Source organism: Cygnus olor, chromosome 1 (genome assembly GCF_009769625.2).
Source record: "Cygnus olor isolate bCygOlo1 chromosome 1, bCygOlo1.pri.v2, whole genome shotgun sequence".
In the NCBI taxonomy this organism is placed as follows: domain Eukaryota; kingdom Metazoa; phylum Chordata; class Aves; order Anseriformes; family Anatidae; genus Cygnus; species Cygnus olor.
Window position 1 is genome coordinate 207,194,457 of NC_049169.1, and position 17,577 is coordinate 207,212,033.

General features: G+C 46.1%; 1 protein-coding gene across 6 annotated transcripts in view; it reads right to left on the bottom strand.

Moving 5' to 3' along the window:
• GDPD5 (glycerophosphodiester phosphodiesterase domain containing 5) overlaps positions 1-17,577 on the bottom strand; it is a 163,925-nt gene that overhangs the window by 94,344 nt on the left and 52,004 nt on the right. For all 6 annotated transcript variants that reach the window (XM_040544636.1, XM_040544630.1, XM_040544634.1 and 3 more), the window contains one exon: positions 9,787-9,961. In XM_040544636.1, the coding sequence (XP_040400570.1) occupies positions 9,787-9,903 (117 nt within the window). In that variant the 5' untranslated portion in view covers positions 9,904-9,961. The remainder of the gene's footprint in view (positions 1-9,786; positions 9,962-17,577) is intronic.

The following is a 17,577-nucleotide window of genomic DNA, read 5'->3' on the forward strand; positions in this document are numbered from 1 at the left end:
GCCTGAAACGCATTTTGCAGATGCTCTGCAGTAAAAACCTTTGACACCTATAAAGCATTATAAATCACAGGGCATGTTAATCACCCAGTCTGAGCCCATAATCCAAACTCAGGCGCACAGTCAATGGGTTTTGCAGACTCCCTCCCACCGGCTTTCTGCCTACATGGGGAATAAGCCAGAGATTTAGCATTAGTCAAACATCCTCACTCTGACAGCATGAGGCTGCAACAGGCAGCAAGTCAAACCCTGCGGCTTTCCTGGGGCTTGGGATTTCTCATTCTTCAAACGAGCATTACGGGAGTAGGAAACATCCTTCACAGGGAGCAAGCAGGAAGGAATTTAGAGAGGCCGCAAGATCTGCGGTCAACGGTGACTTTTCATTGAAGAACAGCTCGGTGGGCGACCCAAATCCATTAAGGCTGGAAGTGCAGCTTTTTAATGGATTGCAGCCTGGACTTTTGGTCAAGTGATCATGAACACATCAGCTTTCTAGGCTTGTACACCCATGGCAGGATCTAGATATGATCAGCAATGGTCTTCTGCAGGCTCACCTGTCTAAAGCAGGCAATGGTTTCAGCATCAGCCTTGCCCTGTGGCAGGTTCATCCCAGCCTCAGACATCCAGGAGCTCTCTGAGGATGTAGGTCTCTGTGATAAGCAAGCTCCAGGTGGGTTAAGACCAGTTTCTGAGATCCACTTTGCCTCTAGGACATCTCTGCTCCATGCCAGTCTTACATGGGACTTTCTGCCCAAACTAAGAGACGTCCTGCTCATTTGAAGGAGATTTCTACCCCTGATGAAGCTTTTAATGTGTTTCAGCATCTGAATCCCAAAAACATCACAGAGCAAGAAAACACTTAAATGATCTCAACACTCCCAGGAGAACCACCTGCAGCCCTAGGAGAGGTTTAGCATTTTTCCCTGACTCCTGGGCATCTCCCAGAGCTCAGGGAAAGATTTTTTGGGGGAGAGATACCATAAAATCAGGTAGCACAATTCCTGCAAGGCAGCCACGACAAGAAACCTGAGGGAGTTCAGGAAAACCCACAAACTGATGAGGCCTCCAGACCCTGAAATGTAGGCAGGGTGATGTGTCCGCATGCAGCTGTGAGCATCTCAAACCCCGTCCCTCCCCAACCCTCTACCCTGCATCACCTCACAGCCTCCCTGTATAAAGAAGGACTCAAAAGGCAGATTTTAAAAGATGTTTAAGTGATGGGTAAAGCCCTGAGAACAGGGTAGTTTTGCTTCTGATTGCAAGCACTGGTTTAAAACTAAATAAACCAAGTATTTAATCCAATAATTGGGTTTTCCTGCATTTAGCCCATCACTCCAACATAACCCCGTAAATCCAATCGTGGAGATCCAGCTCTGGATCACTGGTCACGTCCCACCACAGAAGCCAGCATCTGATGCCTTAGAGCCTACCACAAAGTGAATAGCCTTCAAAGAGCATCTTTCATGAAAAGCTCCCGTATCTTCAGGCCTACAGTTACAAACATCAACGAACTGAAATTGCATTGAAAAGGGAGAATTCACCTTTCCCCTTTTTCAGCAAAGCAAGCAATTTTTGTGGGCTAACCAGTGACCTTTGGCCATCGGGGGGATTAGCACCAAAGACCCAGCAAAGTCCCAGCTCCAAACCCTCCAGTCACACAGGTATATCACACCAGCGTGGCTCAGATCATCTGTTCAAGTCATTTAACAACTCTTACCAATCGGGAATTACAAAAGTATTTCACTCTGAAGTGAATTAATGCACGTATCATGGACACGGCACAGCAATCCATTATGTCGATGGATCGCAGCTCTGCATTCTTCTCACAGCTTCATCTTTTTCCAAAAGGAAAAAACAAAAAGGCCATCAGAAGCCTGAGCTCAAAGATGCGTGATGTTTTTAAGCAGGCGGACCATCTTGAATCATTACCATTTTACTCAAAGGGAATAAATTTTAACAGCAAACACCCAATTTATTAGGAACGGTTTGATAACTAATTTATATCGTCCTGCAGCTACACGAGCAGCACTAGATACTTTGAAGCTGGGGAGAGACATTGTAAGTCTATCTTCTTCCCCCCCATATCTGCACATTTCAGAAACCTTACATTTATTTAACCAGAGGGGTTAGGAGATGTGTACCATCAAAACACCGTGTCGACGACAGCAGTGGTGCAGTTCCTCCAACAACGCCGCTGATTTCTGACAAGCGTGTTCAGCTGCCCCATGGGCTACAACAAACCCATTGCCTTTCCCTCACACACCATGCACCACAAGGCATCTGCACAATACATTTATTTAAATCATAAGGGGCGGCCTGCTTTCTAACCTCCGTTACAGCAGCTCTCTGCTTTTTCTTGCTAAATGAGCACTGCTGAGGTTAAAAGGATGCAGGGAGATGCATCTGGCTCTGGGCATTTCTGCTTTTCCCCATTGCTCTCTCATGTAGCCCAGCAGTCCCCATTTCTTTGCTTTGACCACAACAGGAGAACACATACCCATAAAGGAGGATGCTTTGATAGCTTGGCAGCAGCCAATGCGTGCCCTAACACTACCTACAGCGTTTATAATGCACTAATTAGACCAGTGTTGTCACCCCCCTGTAATGCAGCATCAGTTTCGTGAGCACAGACTGGGGTAGCTCTGCTTCTCCCCATGTTTGTTCCTAAAGCATTGCCTGGCCATATAATAACTGCCCTCTTCCATCACTTGTTGGGTGGTTGGAAGGGGTAGAGGGGTGCATCAACTCATATTCTGCCCTTGGCATGTATATAACTGGTCAACAGACAATACAGAGCACTTTGGCATTTTCTAGACTTTAAAAAGAAAAAAAAAAGCTAAGGAAAATGTGTGTTCAGCAAGCCTGTACTGCAGTATCCCAGCTGGGACACACTGCATTAGGAGGATGTAGATGCATCAAGATTTTCCTCCAAGTACCAAAATCTGGATGACTGTCATGGAAACACCAGCACAGTCAAACATCCAAGGAGGAATTCAGAGAAAAATCTTGATGGAAATGATATGGGTGAACACATCTCAAATGAAACCAGAGTGCCTGAAGTCATTTTTCTTGCTGTTTTGGCACCAGCCACAGCTTGCAAGTCTCCAATCAGCTTTCCCAGCACAGAGCACAAAACTTCCTCCTATCCCTTCCATCAGCTGACCCTGGAAACCCACATCAAACTCCAGCCCCTCTCTCCAGAAGCTCACGCCAGCAACGAGTCAGAAATCAGGGTCCTCACAACCAACTGTGAGCCTTTAACTCCTTTCTGCAGTGCTTACCCTCCAGAGCTCCAAGGCATCGATGCTACCTGCTCTCAGCCTTTCTTCTTCCCAGGCTGAGCACAGCAAGCTCGAAGCCATCGCTTTTTGAGTACTTTCTAGCAAAGGCTTGGCTAAACCCTCTGGTAATATACAATAGATTTCCTGGGAAGCACAAGCCGCCTACTTCTGTCTGGAAACCATAGACAAGGGGTGTGGGGGGCAGAGTACAAGAGTCATCTCCACTGGCTACTGCTGGAGTAAAGACAGAAAATGGAGATTTCTTGAATATCAGAAAAATACGAAGCCCCCTTTTGTCCCAGCTCATCTGGGAATATTTATTTTAAAGGGTTTGGAAAATCCCTTTTATCCCTATACCTTTTCCTCACTTTTCTTTCTTCCCCAGTCCCGCCTCAACTTCCCAAAGCCTCCTTTTCCTGCACAGAGAGCATATGGCCACCAGTCCTTGGATCTGCTGGTCTGCACATACTACATGCACACCAACAATTGGGCCCTGTTTTAAGCTGTTAATTCAAGGTTGCTTTTCACTACCACCCACGATGAAAACTTGGGGTGAGATAGAGGTCCATCCCTATAATCTTCTTTTAGTTTGATATTCTGTGTTTTTGGAGATTCACTGCCTACTTTGGGACTTTCTGGTGCATCTTCAGCGGGCAAGCAACCTACCAACACTCAGTAATGCTGAGTTCACCTTCTCAAATCACATTTTAAGGCAACACCAAGTGTGCAGTGGCTTCAAGAAGGACAGAAGCAGCAGCATCTGCTACACCCCCCTGAAAAGACACGAGAGCAAGCAGGAGAGAGGGAGGAATAATGGGCTCCAGCAATGTAATTATTCACCCAGATAATTAGTACAATGCATAAAGAAAAAACAGTTGGAGGGAGCACATCTGGCAGCTATAACGAGGAAATGCCACAATCCGAATAAAACCCTGGAGGCCCATAATGTTGGAAAAGTCACAAGGCACCTTTGTGTATCCAAGGGGGGCTGGTCTGGCTGTTTATCGCAGGGAGCTTGTGCATGGATCACTTCAAAGTTTCTGAATAAAGCAGCAACGACAAAGTATTAGAAATTTTCAAACCATTGCTCTAAGAGCTACTCAATCACCTCTAAAAACATCAGCCTTGCCCGTGGGCCACTTGTAACATTACACAGAGCATGAAGCCACAGGCAGCCAAGTTACAGCCACAGCAAACACAACCCTGACCCACCAAGCTGCCTGCAGTTCCTGAGGCATTGCAGATCCTGTGCCCAGCTTCTCCCCTCCAAACCAACAGGCAAAACCCAGCGCCACCAGGAAGCCCCTAAGCACGTTCACAGGAACTGGTGAGATTTCAGAAGTGTCCACGTCAGCGTGACTCCTGGGATTCAAAACTCATCCATTCTGGCCACCACGAAGTCATCACAGACCAGCTTTGACTCCTGTGCTTCAGTTTACCCCATTACAGAAAAAAGCAAGATTGTAGAAGGGCTTATGATGCTTCACACTGCAAGATAAATGTGGGAGGGCTAAAGGCTTTGGTATTCCATCTGAAGATTGGCAATTCCAGTCATTAACCACTGGGCCATGGGGTGGAGGACAAGACCAGAAGGGTGCTGTGCAAGAACTGGCCATGTTGGGAAATTCTCCCTTCCCTCCCACTTGGACATGCCCATCTGCTGCAGAGGCCTCAGGTCAGGGAGCTCGAGGCACTCAAAGCCCTATTAAATTTTTATTGCACTAAATCAGAGCAGCCGCAGGTGTTCCTAACCCTTCTCAGTATTTTGCCCAGCACAGGTATAAAAGCCTGCTTGTTGAGAGGGACAAGGGATGGAGTGACACTCCTGGCCCAAGGTGTTTCCAAAGAATCTCTAATATCATAACCTGACAGCTCCTGAGCTCCACGGACCGTGAAGCATCTGCTGCTGGGTGTAGAGGAGCTGAAGCATGCCAAGGCATTGCTCAGGACTTGACAGCTCCTCACTGATGGGAGCAGCATGCCTACAAAGCAGCAGCGATGAGGAAACGTCTCCGCCGCTGCAATTACTGAATGTTGCTGTCAGGAGAGGATGGAGGCAGAAAGGGAAACATTGCAGCAGACACTGCAAAGCCATGTTAAATAACTTGTTTCTGTGCTACATTGAAAGATGAGAGGTTGTGTTGTTTTGTGATAGATTCTGAACAAGTCATGTTTTTAGGACAACAAAAACCTTACTGTTATGCCCAAAAATCCAACCTTAAGGGCCCCATGTTTCATTGACGATCAGCCTTGACTGCCCCGAAGGCTTGCAAAGAAATCCACTCCTGCACTTGGATTTGCACCTCATTAGCTCCAGTTTCACCATCTTTCCAGGTTCTTAATAAGAATGTGGTTTATTAGACACTCAGATTAACACTTCTAGGATTTGGGCATTCAGAAAGCAAATTTCTGCGTGTATGGGATTTCATCACTAACACTACACTTCTCACCCGCAACATCCCAGGGGTGTTCACAAGAGTAACAGGAGGTAAAAAAAAAGATGGTACGAGTCCCATGAAGGGCACCATTCATACAGTAGATGAAGAGACCTCCATTTATATATGTTGTAGATGACAATGAAGAACAGAAATCACAGAAATCCTGCAATTTCAGTCATCTGGGATCCAAAGCTGCCAATTTGGGTTTCAGCCCAGGTGATAGCCCTTCCTTCTGTATGCAATCAAACCAGACACCTAGCCTTGCCTGTTCTTGGCAGTTTTGGAGAGGAAAAAGATGGCATATGCACCAAAACCAGGACAAGATGGAAAGTTTCAGTGGGAATGGGGGAGACAAGAAGAGATCCCAGTTACATTTTGTTCACCTCCACTTGTATCTCAGAAGGGTTGATGGCTGGGAAGCATGGTTATCAATCAAACCTGTCACCAAGCAGAAGAGCTCTTTGCAAATAGCTATATTATTTTATCCCCTTTGACAGCAAATTAAATGGGACTGCAAAACTCTCACGACTTCAATATTTAGTAACCACTAAGAACAGCCAGCCAATGAACATAGCTACTTCTCGTTGCTGGATAGATTAAAAATTATCACTGCCATTTTCTTCTGCAGAACATCTCTTCCCCCAGTCCCGCCCAGGATGATTTCCCAGGTGTGATATTTGCTGTCTACAAACAACATGGCTTTGGAATCAATTAAAGAACAAAACCAGCTGATAAATCTAACTTCATGTTTATATAACGCAACCCATCAATATCTCCCATGTGGATACTGATCCTGCAAGAGCTCTGGATGGATTTTAAAAGATGCTGCAGCCGGCTCTGGACTCTTCCTTGGAAGCAAGAGCTGTTCTGGTGGTGTAATACCCAGCAGCAGGTCATTTCAGGTGAAGTACACAAGCTGCGCATGGAGCATTGTGTTTATACACAGCAATTAGCCGTGCCGCTCTGTGTGTTTAATTGCTGGCAATCCATCAACAGGATCGTGTTGTCCAGGAGCTACCTTGGAAGTTGCCATCTGAACTTTGGACCTTTTGAAGCACGCCTGGCAACTAACAAGCCAAAGCTTATTTATCCGCATTTTCTGTGTTCAGGGAGATAGAGCCCTGTTAAGAAGATGCACTGATTTCCTAAGGACGTCCTTGGTTGAATAACCATTGAACAAGCTGTAGTTAGAGCAGAAATTGCTCCCTCACACCAGCTACAGAGATTATCATGGTCTGAACTTCAGTAAGATGGCTTTGTTTTACATGGCTTTCACTAAAAAAGAAAAAAAAGATCTTGCCAGTAAAGCTGAAGCCACACAATAAAAAGGAATTTTGCAGCTGTTTAAACTCAATTTAAAAAGGAGACCAAGTGTGCAGGTTGCTTTCAGCCCCCCTCCTGCGCTCTCAAAAGGAGAGATGAAGAGTGCAGGGATGGGATCAGCAAAGCTGAGGCACATTCTTCCCTCTTAGGGCGCTGAGGCCCTGGCGCAGGCTGCCCCAGAGGAGCTGGAGATGCCGCAGCCCTGGCAGTGCCCAAGGCCAGGCTGGGTGGGGCTGGGGGCAGCCTGAGCAATCCCTTAGGGCCCCTTCCAACCGAAGCCATTCTAGGAAGGCAAGAGATAATCACAATTCTAGCATGCAGTCTCCCAAAACAAACTTAGAATTCAAGCTTACAATTAAAATCCTCATTTTCATGCAAATTTGTGTTTCATAGGAAGCCTGAACTGCATAAAATTGGAGGAAGAGGAGCAGAATCATTAAAACTCTGGCTGCTGAGCAGCAGCACAATTCAGAAAACAAGTGCTCGTGATCATCAGATTTCAAGGATGCTCTTTGCAAGACTGGGACATAGCCCACTGTTAAATGAAAGCTTTTCATTCTAGAAAACTTGATCTTTTGAATAGAAACAATGTAGGGTACATCATGGCCATCTAAGATAAATTGCTCTCTAATTATCAGAAAGCAAAGCATGTATACAAAATGTATAGATGTAACATATATACACACACACACAACTTATTTTTCCCTTTCCAGGTAGCTCTAGATTTTTTGCAAGACTTAAGACCTCCCAAGCATGGAATGCTTTTTTTTTTTTTTAATATACATAATAGAAACCACACTTACAAAGGTTTATTACACCGCAATTGGCTCTACCCTTGGTTTGCAGTGGCAGAGTTACTATAGGGATGGATACAGGGTAACAGAATAGCTATTGTCATCAATATGCCACTGCCTTTGTGCAAAGCAAATAGGCACTTAAGTTATGGTATGATATTTTCCTAGCTAATCTCTCGCAGATACACTCAAAAACTGTGTCAGTATTCACACACGTGCAAATAGACCACTCCAGAGGACAACCAGCTTTCATTTGCACATTTTTTACCCTCACCCCATAGTGCTACAATCGTTTATCTCAGCACCTGGCTACCTGAAAGGCAGTTTATTGACAGGAAGACAGGGACAGATTCTTCGCACCTTGGTTTTCCGTAGTCAGCAGCTAATTTTAGACTAGACCTTCTTCTCTTGCTCACACAAAAGATAAGTTTCCTTCATTTGTGCCTTTGAAGTGGAAGTTGAGACCCCCATGCAGGCTTAAAACAGGCTCAGAGACCAGACGTATTTTTATGCATAGCCAAGTACATTTAAACGCAGCAAATTCTTTTCCAGCACCAGAAAAACAACTGACTTTCCAAGTAGCATTGGAAAGCTGCCACTGATATTTTCTGGTAAAAGAAAATCAGTGCAATTGGAGCCAGATTTCAATGAAAAGTTATGTCAATGGCAGTTTTTCCTATGGATTTTTAGCTCAGAAACATGATGTTCTGGTTCATAAGACATAAGGAACAAAGCATTTTGAGTATTTGAATTAGTACATGCATGCATGCCAAGACATTACATCCCACTGTTTTCCTGACCAAGTCTTCGAAACCCAACTACACCCTCCGCTGCGGATGTGCCCGGGCATTTGCTCAAAGGAAATTTCTGCTGGCTCAGAAAAACAGTCACTGAGAATAAGCTGGCCAGACAGAGAGGAGGGAAAACAGCACAAACACTTCTACTCTGGAAAAGGAAATTTGTTTTACACTGCACAAACATAAGCCATGACTTCTCAATTCACACGGGAGCTCCCAGCCAAGCTGCACCACCAACAATTGATGCAATTTAGAACCAGAAGGACTCTGGCATGGGATCTGCTGCCCAGAAGTGTTTTCTCCTTAACAGTCTCTGTTCCAGAGAGGCAATCCATAGCCTGAAAGATTCTTGGTTATAGACTTAAAAGTGAAACAGCTAACTGTCACCAGAGCAAGACTGAGCCCTCAGAAAGCAATCAAAGTGTCTCCTGGGAGCACTGCCAGAACAAGTGAGATTTAAGTTTTGCTTTGTGATTTTTTTTTTCTTTTTCTTTAAGTAATGAACACACACACAAAAGACAACAAAGAACAGAAGAGCAGTAATTTCATCTTTTGGGTAATAGCTGCTGTACGTGCGACAGCCTTGAAGCTTTGACAGCAGTTTTTCCATCCTCCCTCCTGCAAACACAGCAGGTGTCCTAGGGACCCATCTTCCAGCCCCAAATGACCAGGGACACACAAGTCTGGCCCCAGCCGCCTGGATTCCCTCTGCCAGAGGGAATATAAGCTGCATTTGTGCAGGGGAGGGAACAGTCACTTCTAACAGCTCCTCTGTTCATCCCCAGCTGGTTCTCACCTCCTGCTGCCTTTACCTACCCACAAAGGTATTTCCACACATACAAAGAAATGCAGGTTTCACATATTTGGCCGAAGATGGAGCAAACACCAAAAACGATGGAGGAGCAAGGAGAAAACAGAACTCTCCCCAGCACCAAAAGGGAAAATAAGGACAGATTTAGCCAGACCCATACCACTCAACCCCACTGAGCACCAAGACCAACTATCCATGCCCATCTCCTATATCACCCACAGGCTGAGGACTTGTCCCAGATGCAATCTATTAAAAAAAACAAAAAAACAAGCACCCAGCACTTTCAGCCAGCATCTCCCTTGCATTCAAAGCTCCTGGGCTGGGTTTTCACGGTCCGCTACCCACCTTGGTGGTGTCATCATGCGAGCGCTGGTACCGTTTCCAGCGGCAGCCGTAGATCCCCGTCAGACACGACAAGCATAGCTGCGGCTCGTAGTACTGCAGCGGCTGGTGTTTAACCATGCTCCTTCCAGCCCCTCAGGAGCGAGGTATCAGAAACCCATCAGGTCCTGGGAGCGCCCTTCAGCAAGAGGAAAAAAAAAGAGAGGGGGGAAGGAAATTAGAGGTGCCAAGTGATGTTTTAATACTTTAACCATGTCCTCTGGCTATTGAGAGAAGAAATGATAATCAGATATTCCCAGCCCTGCCAACGTCTCCAGCTTGTTACTCAACAAGACTGAGAAGTTTAATTAGTCTGCAAGTTTTATTTCCTCGCACTGTTTCTCCCACACCACTGAAGAACACCACATTCATAGGAGTTATCGGTGAGAGAAGGCACACAAGGACAAGAGTGAGAGACAGACTACTTGCTGCCCAGATGATTAGATTCATAGAAATGATTGAAATGTAAAGAACCGTACCCTCCACAAGCACAACCTCAAAACTGATTCAGAGACCTCTGCAAAGCTGAAACCCTGCCAAGCTAAATCAGTTTACAGCGAGCATCCTACGGAGGCTGCAAAACGGTCCCAGGCAAGGAGCTAACACTTCCGTGCAGGCTGCAAAGAGGCAGATATTAACCCCCTACCTTTACAGCAAACACTTGCAAGGATGCAGAGCTGGGAGCAGCCTTCCCCCAGCACGGTTCCCTCTCTACCAAGCAGCATCCACTCCCAAAGGACTGGCCTGACTCCAATTCTCTGTTTGCCACGCGTGGGAACACCGCTGTTTCAAGGGAAAGTACTTCGCTCTATCGATTACATGCTCCGTGCGTCACAGGGGTTTTCTTTCTTTTTTCTTCATTATTACATATTTAGAAGCTTTGCTTTTATCTCCATTGAGATTCATATCAAGAACAGACCGAGTCACTGTACATTCTTACTAATTCATAGAGTAAGCGTTCGGGGATGGGAACCTCAGAGCAAACGTTCGCCAGTCTCGTGGCATCACGTCGGCCTTTCGGTGGTACTCACTCCCACCAGGGGTTTTCCAGTTTCCTCGTGCACAAGTGCACACCCACAGCCCCACACGCTGCTGTCGCCTGGATAATCAGTGCTGTTTGAGTGATGCTCAAGAATCATTGAGCTTGCAAAGCGTTTTGCTACCTTTCCAGATTGCACGCAGTATGTGGGCAGTAAGCAAATTGCACTTTCTATAGGGTAACCACTTTGTGGCCTTACCTGCAGGATCCCCAGTGCTCAGGTCTTGCAAAAGCTGCTACAGCTATGAGCAGCAACATCCTCCCTGGCGCCAAAGCACGACATGGCTTGAAGAGGTATCCTAACCATCTAAAAACCTTTCATTGCCATGTCCTACAGAGGAAAGCCTTAAAGAACGAGGCTCACCCCCTACTTTTCATTTCAGCCAGTGCCCAGGAGATGCTGCAAGTGTTGCAAACACTGTGGCAGGCTCTAGAAATTTCAACAAGGGTACAGACAGCTCAGCGCCTCCAGCTTCTGTCTGTTGTGCCCATTGATACTCCAGGCTTCACGCTGACAGCCTGGGACAGCCCTGTCCTGGCTTTCCCTAGCCAGGGCTCAGCACCCTGCAGGCAGATGGATGTTGCTGGTTGGTTGCTGCCTACCAGCCCATTAATGTGGTGCCTCCAGGGTTCAGAACCTGAGCTCCTCTGCCCTTCTCCTTCCATCAAAATTTTGTCCTTCCATCCATTTTGCCCTTTCAGGAAACCTCTCTTTAGGGCTCTCAGCACCGCTCGGGGCATTGACCCATGCAGAGGACATGAGACATGCAGAACTTGCTGGCTGCACATCGGGTGGTAGCTGACGTAGATCCCAACATGTTTTTATTCATCCCCTCGGGGTGGACACAGCATGGAGGCACAAGAACATCCAGTCTGAAACCAGAGCTATTTCCTGATCGCATCGCCTCTGCTCTCTCTCATCTGCCCCAAGCTCTGTGCCCCCACAACCCCATGGCCTCGTGCCCGCCTCACCACCTGCACTCCGTCTTTTCTCATGCTATTTATAAAACCCAGCATTAGTCACTGCACAAGTTGCCTCTTCCCTTCCCTCCCTCAGCTGTTGTCTGCTTTGGTGTGTCCCTACAAGAGCTTCCCAGGCTGCATTCCCCACACACCAGCAGCACACCGCAGGCTGAAACAACTGCCAGCTGGAATAGGACATGAAGACATGAGAAGTTCAATGCTATTTGAGAGACTTTGACAAAGCCACGATGTCTGCCCTGAAGATCCTGAACAGCAAGTGATGTCAAGACGCAGGACACAAGCAGGATTTAAAAATCATGCTCAGTCTAACAACCCCACCACCAAGCCACATATCAGTGTCCTGAAGACCACAGTTGTTATGAGAAAGCCTTCATGAACTAACCTCAAAAAGACAGCATGTCTCCCAATTTCCACCTCTTCCTTATTTAGTTATGAGGTCAAACAGACCCTCTCCATCTTCAAGAGCTTTGACCAGGTGTTTTATTTGCTGACTTACAGGAATCACTGCAAACTCAAACAGGAGTGCTACGCTTGAGCATTTCATCACTGCACTCTTCTGGGAAGCCACTAGCTCTTGTCCAGCCCAGACACCTGGAGAAGTGGTGCCATACAGCAGAGTGCCAAAGCTGGCAAGGCTGACTTTTCAAACAAAAACCCAGTTCATCCAAAGTGCCAGGAGGCTGTGAAGAGAGAATGCCCTTCAGCAGTAATAAAACCCATATGCTGTGCAAGTCTTGGATCCACAAGTCCTTTAGGGAAGTTGAAGCTAGAGCATTTATCACTAAGTCCCTACATGAAGCTTCATCCGCTTTATAATTCAAAGTTTTACAGATGAGAGACTTAGTCAGCATCATTATAGCATGATGATGTACCTGGGGTTTCCAGAGACAAGAGTTGCATCCATCCATACATCCTTGTGTACCAAAAGAGATCACAATCTAAATGGATGGCAACACGGGAAAAAAAAAGGATAGGAAGCAAGAGAAGATGACAGTCAGTGCTGCTGTTTGACAGTGGTGGTCCACAGACGCTCAAAGAGTAAAACAAGGCAAGGGACTACTCGTAAGCTTCCAGAAGTCTGAGACACAGACCGCATGTTCAACCTCTCCCAAAATAATAAAAGAATAACTAAATAGAAGTCTATCTGGAAATGCAACTTGGAACCAGGACTCTCACAAATACAGGGGAGGGAGAAGCATGAGAAGCTTTCATAAAGCTTCAGTCCAACGTTTTCAGGTACACGAAGAAATTTCATCTCAGGGCTATCACAAGGATCCCTGAATCAACCAGTTCAAGATCCACACACCTCCTCGTGATGGCTTATCCAGCAAAGCCATCAGTTAAAGGCATGAGCTTTCACCGTGGTAAGCTGCACATCCACAGCTGGAGGCACCAGAGCCTTTTCAAATAGCATTGCACTGCTTTAATAAGGTACGAGTGCACTTCAAGTGGAGAGGGACCAGCAATTGACCCTTCTTCCTAAAGAAAAACCCTTACCAGCAGCCAGGGGAGATGCAAACAGTTCAAGTTTACTGTCCAGTTCTGAAGAGCATCCAGCAGCCTCCCACAGCAGCATCTAAGCCAACATCTCCCAGACTCCTGGTGCCAGTTCAGGAGGGTTTGGGTGCTTTCAGTGTAAAAGGGCCACCAAAAAGGCACATCTGTCAATCAATACCATCACCAGAAGGCGCCTCTGGAAGGTTTTAAAAAATTCGCAAGGCAAAATACAGCTGAGAAGGCTCCATAGCCCACCAAGTGAAGCTCTTGCCCTCATCCTCTTGCTGAACCACCACGGGGGCACACGCTATGGGAGCCCAGAGATTTGTGCTGCAGCAGCTTCTCCATCCGTTTCAGGCTGCCCTCCATAAGAGAAGTCAGAAGCCCAAAGAAGAAATCCAACATGAGTTTAGAAAAAGCCATTCCTAAACAGAGCAACATGAGCACCTTTGCCTTGAACTACACAAGGCACAGCCTACAAGCCTAAAACCATCCCCTCTTCTCCATCAGTGTCATTAGGAGATGCACAGAAGCCCCCAGCAGAAAGGAGAACACACAGCACAGCACCCATCCTCCCCACCACACTTACACAGACCAGGAGGTACGGGAAGAGACTGAAGCACAGCAAGCACGATGCTGCTGCTCAAGACAAACCACGGATAAAGTTGCCACACTAATACCAGAGCTCCTTGCTTGGCTGAGATCATGGACTGCATACTTACTTCTGCCTCCGGAAACAGATTTAATGGAGAAAAGCAGAAAGTCCGTACCTTACAATCAGTGTTCCCATGACATCTACAGCTTTGAGGTGGAGAAAACAGGCTATGAATGATTCAAACCTCTGCTGGTTAGCATTACATACAGAAATGAAAACAGGAAGCAAAACAACATACATTAATTATTCAAATCCAGCAACACGCACCAGAAGGAGGAAAAAATAAAATAAGAAGCAAACCCACATAACCCATCCTCCTTGATTTTAAAGATGCATCAGCTGCCAATAGCTACAAACATCTTAGGTCTGAATAACCAGGTTCGGCAGCTGGCTTGCCCCAAAAGGGGGAGCAGGGAAGAATCCATCTGCAAATACAGTAGGAGCATTTTCTGAAGGCTCTGGGATGCCTAATTAGCACACACTGCATTCCTGAGGTCCTGGGCTGTAGGTATCCGTTACAGCCTGCGACACATTATTCCTTTCCAAACAGCTTTGGAACAAAAAAAAGGCAAGAGAATCCAAGTTGCAAATTTAAAAGGGAAGCTCTCTGAGGAGATTTGGCCTAAAAATTTGGATTTTTTTTCCCCTGTACAAGTTAACTCCTCCATTGCTGTAGCCTTACAAGCCTGGAGTTGGGGGAGAACAGAGCAAGCAGGACCGATCATTAAACCATCTCAACGTAATCATTTTAGCAAAGGGAAGAGCAACAGCACAAATCCTTCAGTGCAGTGAGTAAATAATGTGAATGAAGCCATGGAGCATCGGGTTTAGTAGGACCTAACCCTCTCGCAAGGCTTAGTACAGCCCAAGCCCTCCCCTGTAATCCCTCTCCACTTTTTATTTAATCAACCCAGTTTCACCCAGGTCAGGCTGATCTCATCCAGCACCTTGGGACAAATCTTTTAATAGCCCACAGACCAGCAGCTTACTGCACATCCAGCAACATTATTGGCATTACTATTCTGAACGCCCGCGTGGTTTGGCCAGGATGGTTTGGGGGAAGAGCTGAGAGCAAGGGACTCCTGCCTGCCTTACCTCGACCTCCTACTTCCAGCCTTCCCCCAAATCCCCTAGGCTGGTACAGTGCAGTGTGTGACTTCTTGCTTGAGCCTGCCAAGGACTCTGAAATTGCCTCAGCACAGCCAAGAAAGAACAAAAACAGAGCTGAGGATGTTCTGATGGAAACTCATGAATCCTGAAGTCTAGGGAGAAGCTAGAGTATGAAAACCCAAGCAGTTAGGGAGAGGAGGACCATTGCGGTCTTCCACATCCCCACCCATCAAGATGTGGCTGGAAAGACCTAGCAAGTGGAAAACAGTCTCCATGGGGTTTGAAGAGAAGGATTCTGTAGTTTCAGAGAGGCAGGTTTGTTGGGAGAGTGATGGGGACAGAAATGTCATGGTCACCACAGCCTCAATGTGCTTCTCCCACACCCAGCAATGCCCAAGGCCAGCACACCATTGGGACGAGCAAAACCAGAGCAGGCCCCAAGCACATGAAGTGCAATCTCCCAAAAATCAGGCCTGAGCAAAGTTTCCCCGCTTGCGGTTGAAATAAACGCCGAAAACGCAGGCTCCATTAGTGCCTGAGATATTTTCTTAACCAACCCATTTTGAAAGGGCTTTGGCAGATTCTGCCACTTTCCACATTAAAAGTGTTTTTCCTCTCGTTGGTGACTCATGGGATCACTGTTTATCAAGAATCTCTGTCAAATTTCAACATCTCCATCTCTTATTAAAACTTCTATCAAGCTAGTTATGCGTAAGACCTTGTTAAGCAAGTAATTACCTATACCAAACACATGAGAACATTGCTGATAACCAATTATCCTTATTGATATTCTTGTAAGCCTCCAGGTCAATTGTTTCCCTAATTACACTGGAAAATCCTGATTTTCTTAAAATACTTTCCAAATAAAAGAAGTTAATCTCTTCAAGAGCAAGCCCTCCAGTTCTACACGCAAAAGAAATCCTTTTTGCCCAGCCAGAACTGAAATGGTTTAAAGCTTTTAAAGAAACTGATCTAAATCCTTGTGACTTTCACGGTTTTCATAGCAATCTTTTCTTTAACATGCTGAGCTCATCCAAAACAAAGTAATGCAATTTCATTTTCCCCAGCTTGGAAGACAGGAATGGAAGAAAGACAATATCCCCATCTGGTTAATAATAGAACAGCTCCTACAGAAGGGATGTTAGCTACGGCCATTCCCACAAGATGAAATCTATATGCACGTGCTGAGCAGTACTTTCCACATTTTCTTGGCTCAGGCCCAGAACATCTCAGCTCGCAAGACCAAGATTTAATTTCGAGGCAGGAACAGCAAGAGAAGACCTCAAAGCCATGAGCAGCTTCAATCACCGAGATGCTGCCTCTTGGTGGTGGAGGGTGCCCAAGGAGCAGCTGTGGTGACCCCTCAATTCCTGAAGCCCTCTTGATGAGCCAGTGGGGTTTTTCTTTCCAACACATTGTTACACCCTGCTCTGGAAATCAGGTTAGGTTAGAGGTCTCCCACCTTTTTTTCCCCAGGGGTAAAGCACCCAATTTTATCTGGGCAACACAGAAGAATCCCAGCACAAGGAGAAGCATCAGATGTGTTGAAGTGCCTGTCGCCACCAAGATCTTTCCCTGGCAAATAAACAATTAAAAAAAAAAAGGATAATCCGAAGCCATTCATTGCTGCATGTGTGCCACACGCAACTGCTCCAGTGACAAAAAATATGGAGGGGAAAATAAAAGTTAAGAAGAGGCCTACAGGGCTTGATTTATCAGAGAACTCTTACCCTTACGAAGCGGAACAGTACTGTTTCCCTGATGCCTGGTGATGCCAAAAACCCTGTGACTACATCCTAGCCTAGGCAGACACCCTGCAGAGCCACTTTGATTCACAAAGCGTTGAGTGATGACCCAAATAGGCAGGAGCTGGCTGACGTGTAGCCCCTATGGGTCTGACCTGTTGTTTATTGTTCTTATGTTTTTTTTTAAGAATTAACACTTTGAAACTAGGGCAGCTTGTAGTTCGGGGGTTGCACACTTCCAGTTAATGAGAATTCAGACTTCAAAAGATAAACACTTCAAAGGAATTACAAAAGAAGGACTTTTACTTTAATCTCACTAAATAAATAAGCACGGCACATGCTAACGCCCTCTGCAATCTAGCTTCTTAACATTTTCCACAAACTAAGGGCACATTGGGTGCCTAGCATTTTAAAGGGCTTGAAGAAGCGGAACAGGACACCGGAAAAACCTGTACAAACTTCTTACAGAGCAATAACCAAATGGCATCTCTGCTTTCTGCATGAGCTTGAGCCTTTACAACAAAACCCTGCAGGCCAAGACACTAGTGTAGCTCTGAAAGCCCAACGCCTGCTACAGTCAAAGCCGTCAAGCAGACTCAGTTGTCTCCCCTCTTCCAAAGTTCAAGAGCAAACAGCACCAGTTTCATAGAGTCCTGCCCTAATCCTGCCAGATTATGGCTCTGCAATAATCCCAAGCACCAGCTACGATGTCTAAAACCAAAAAC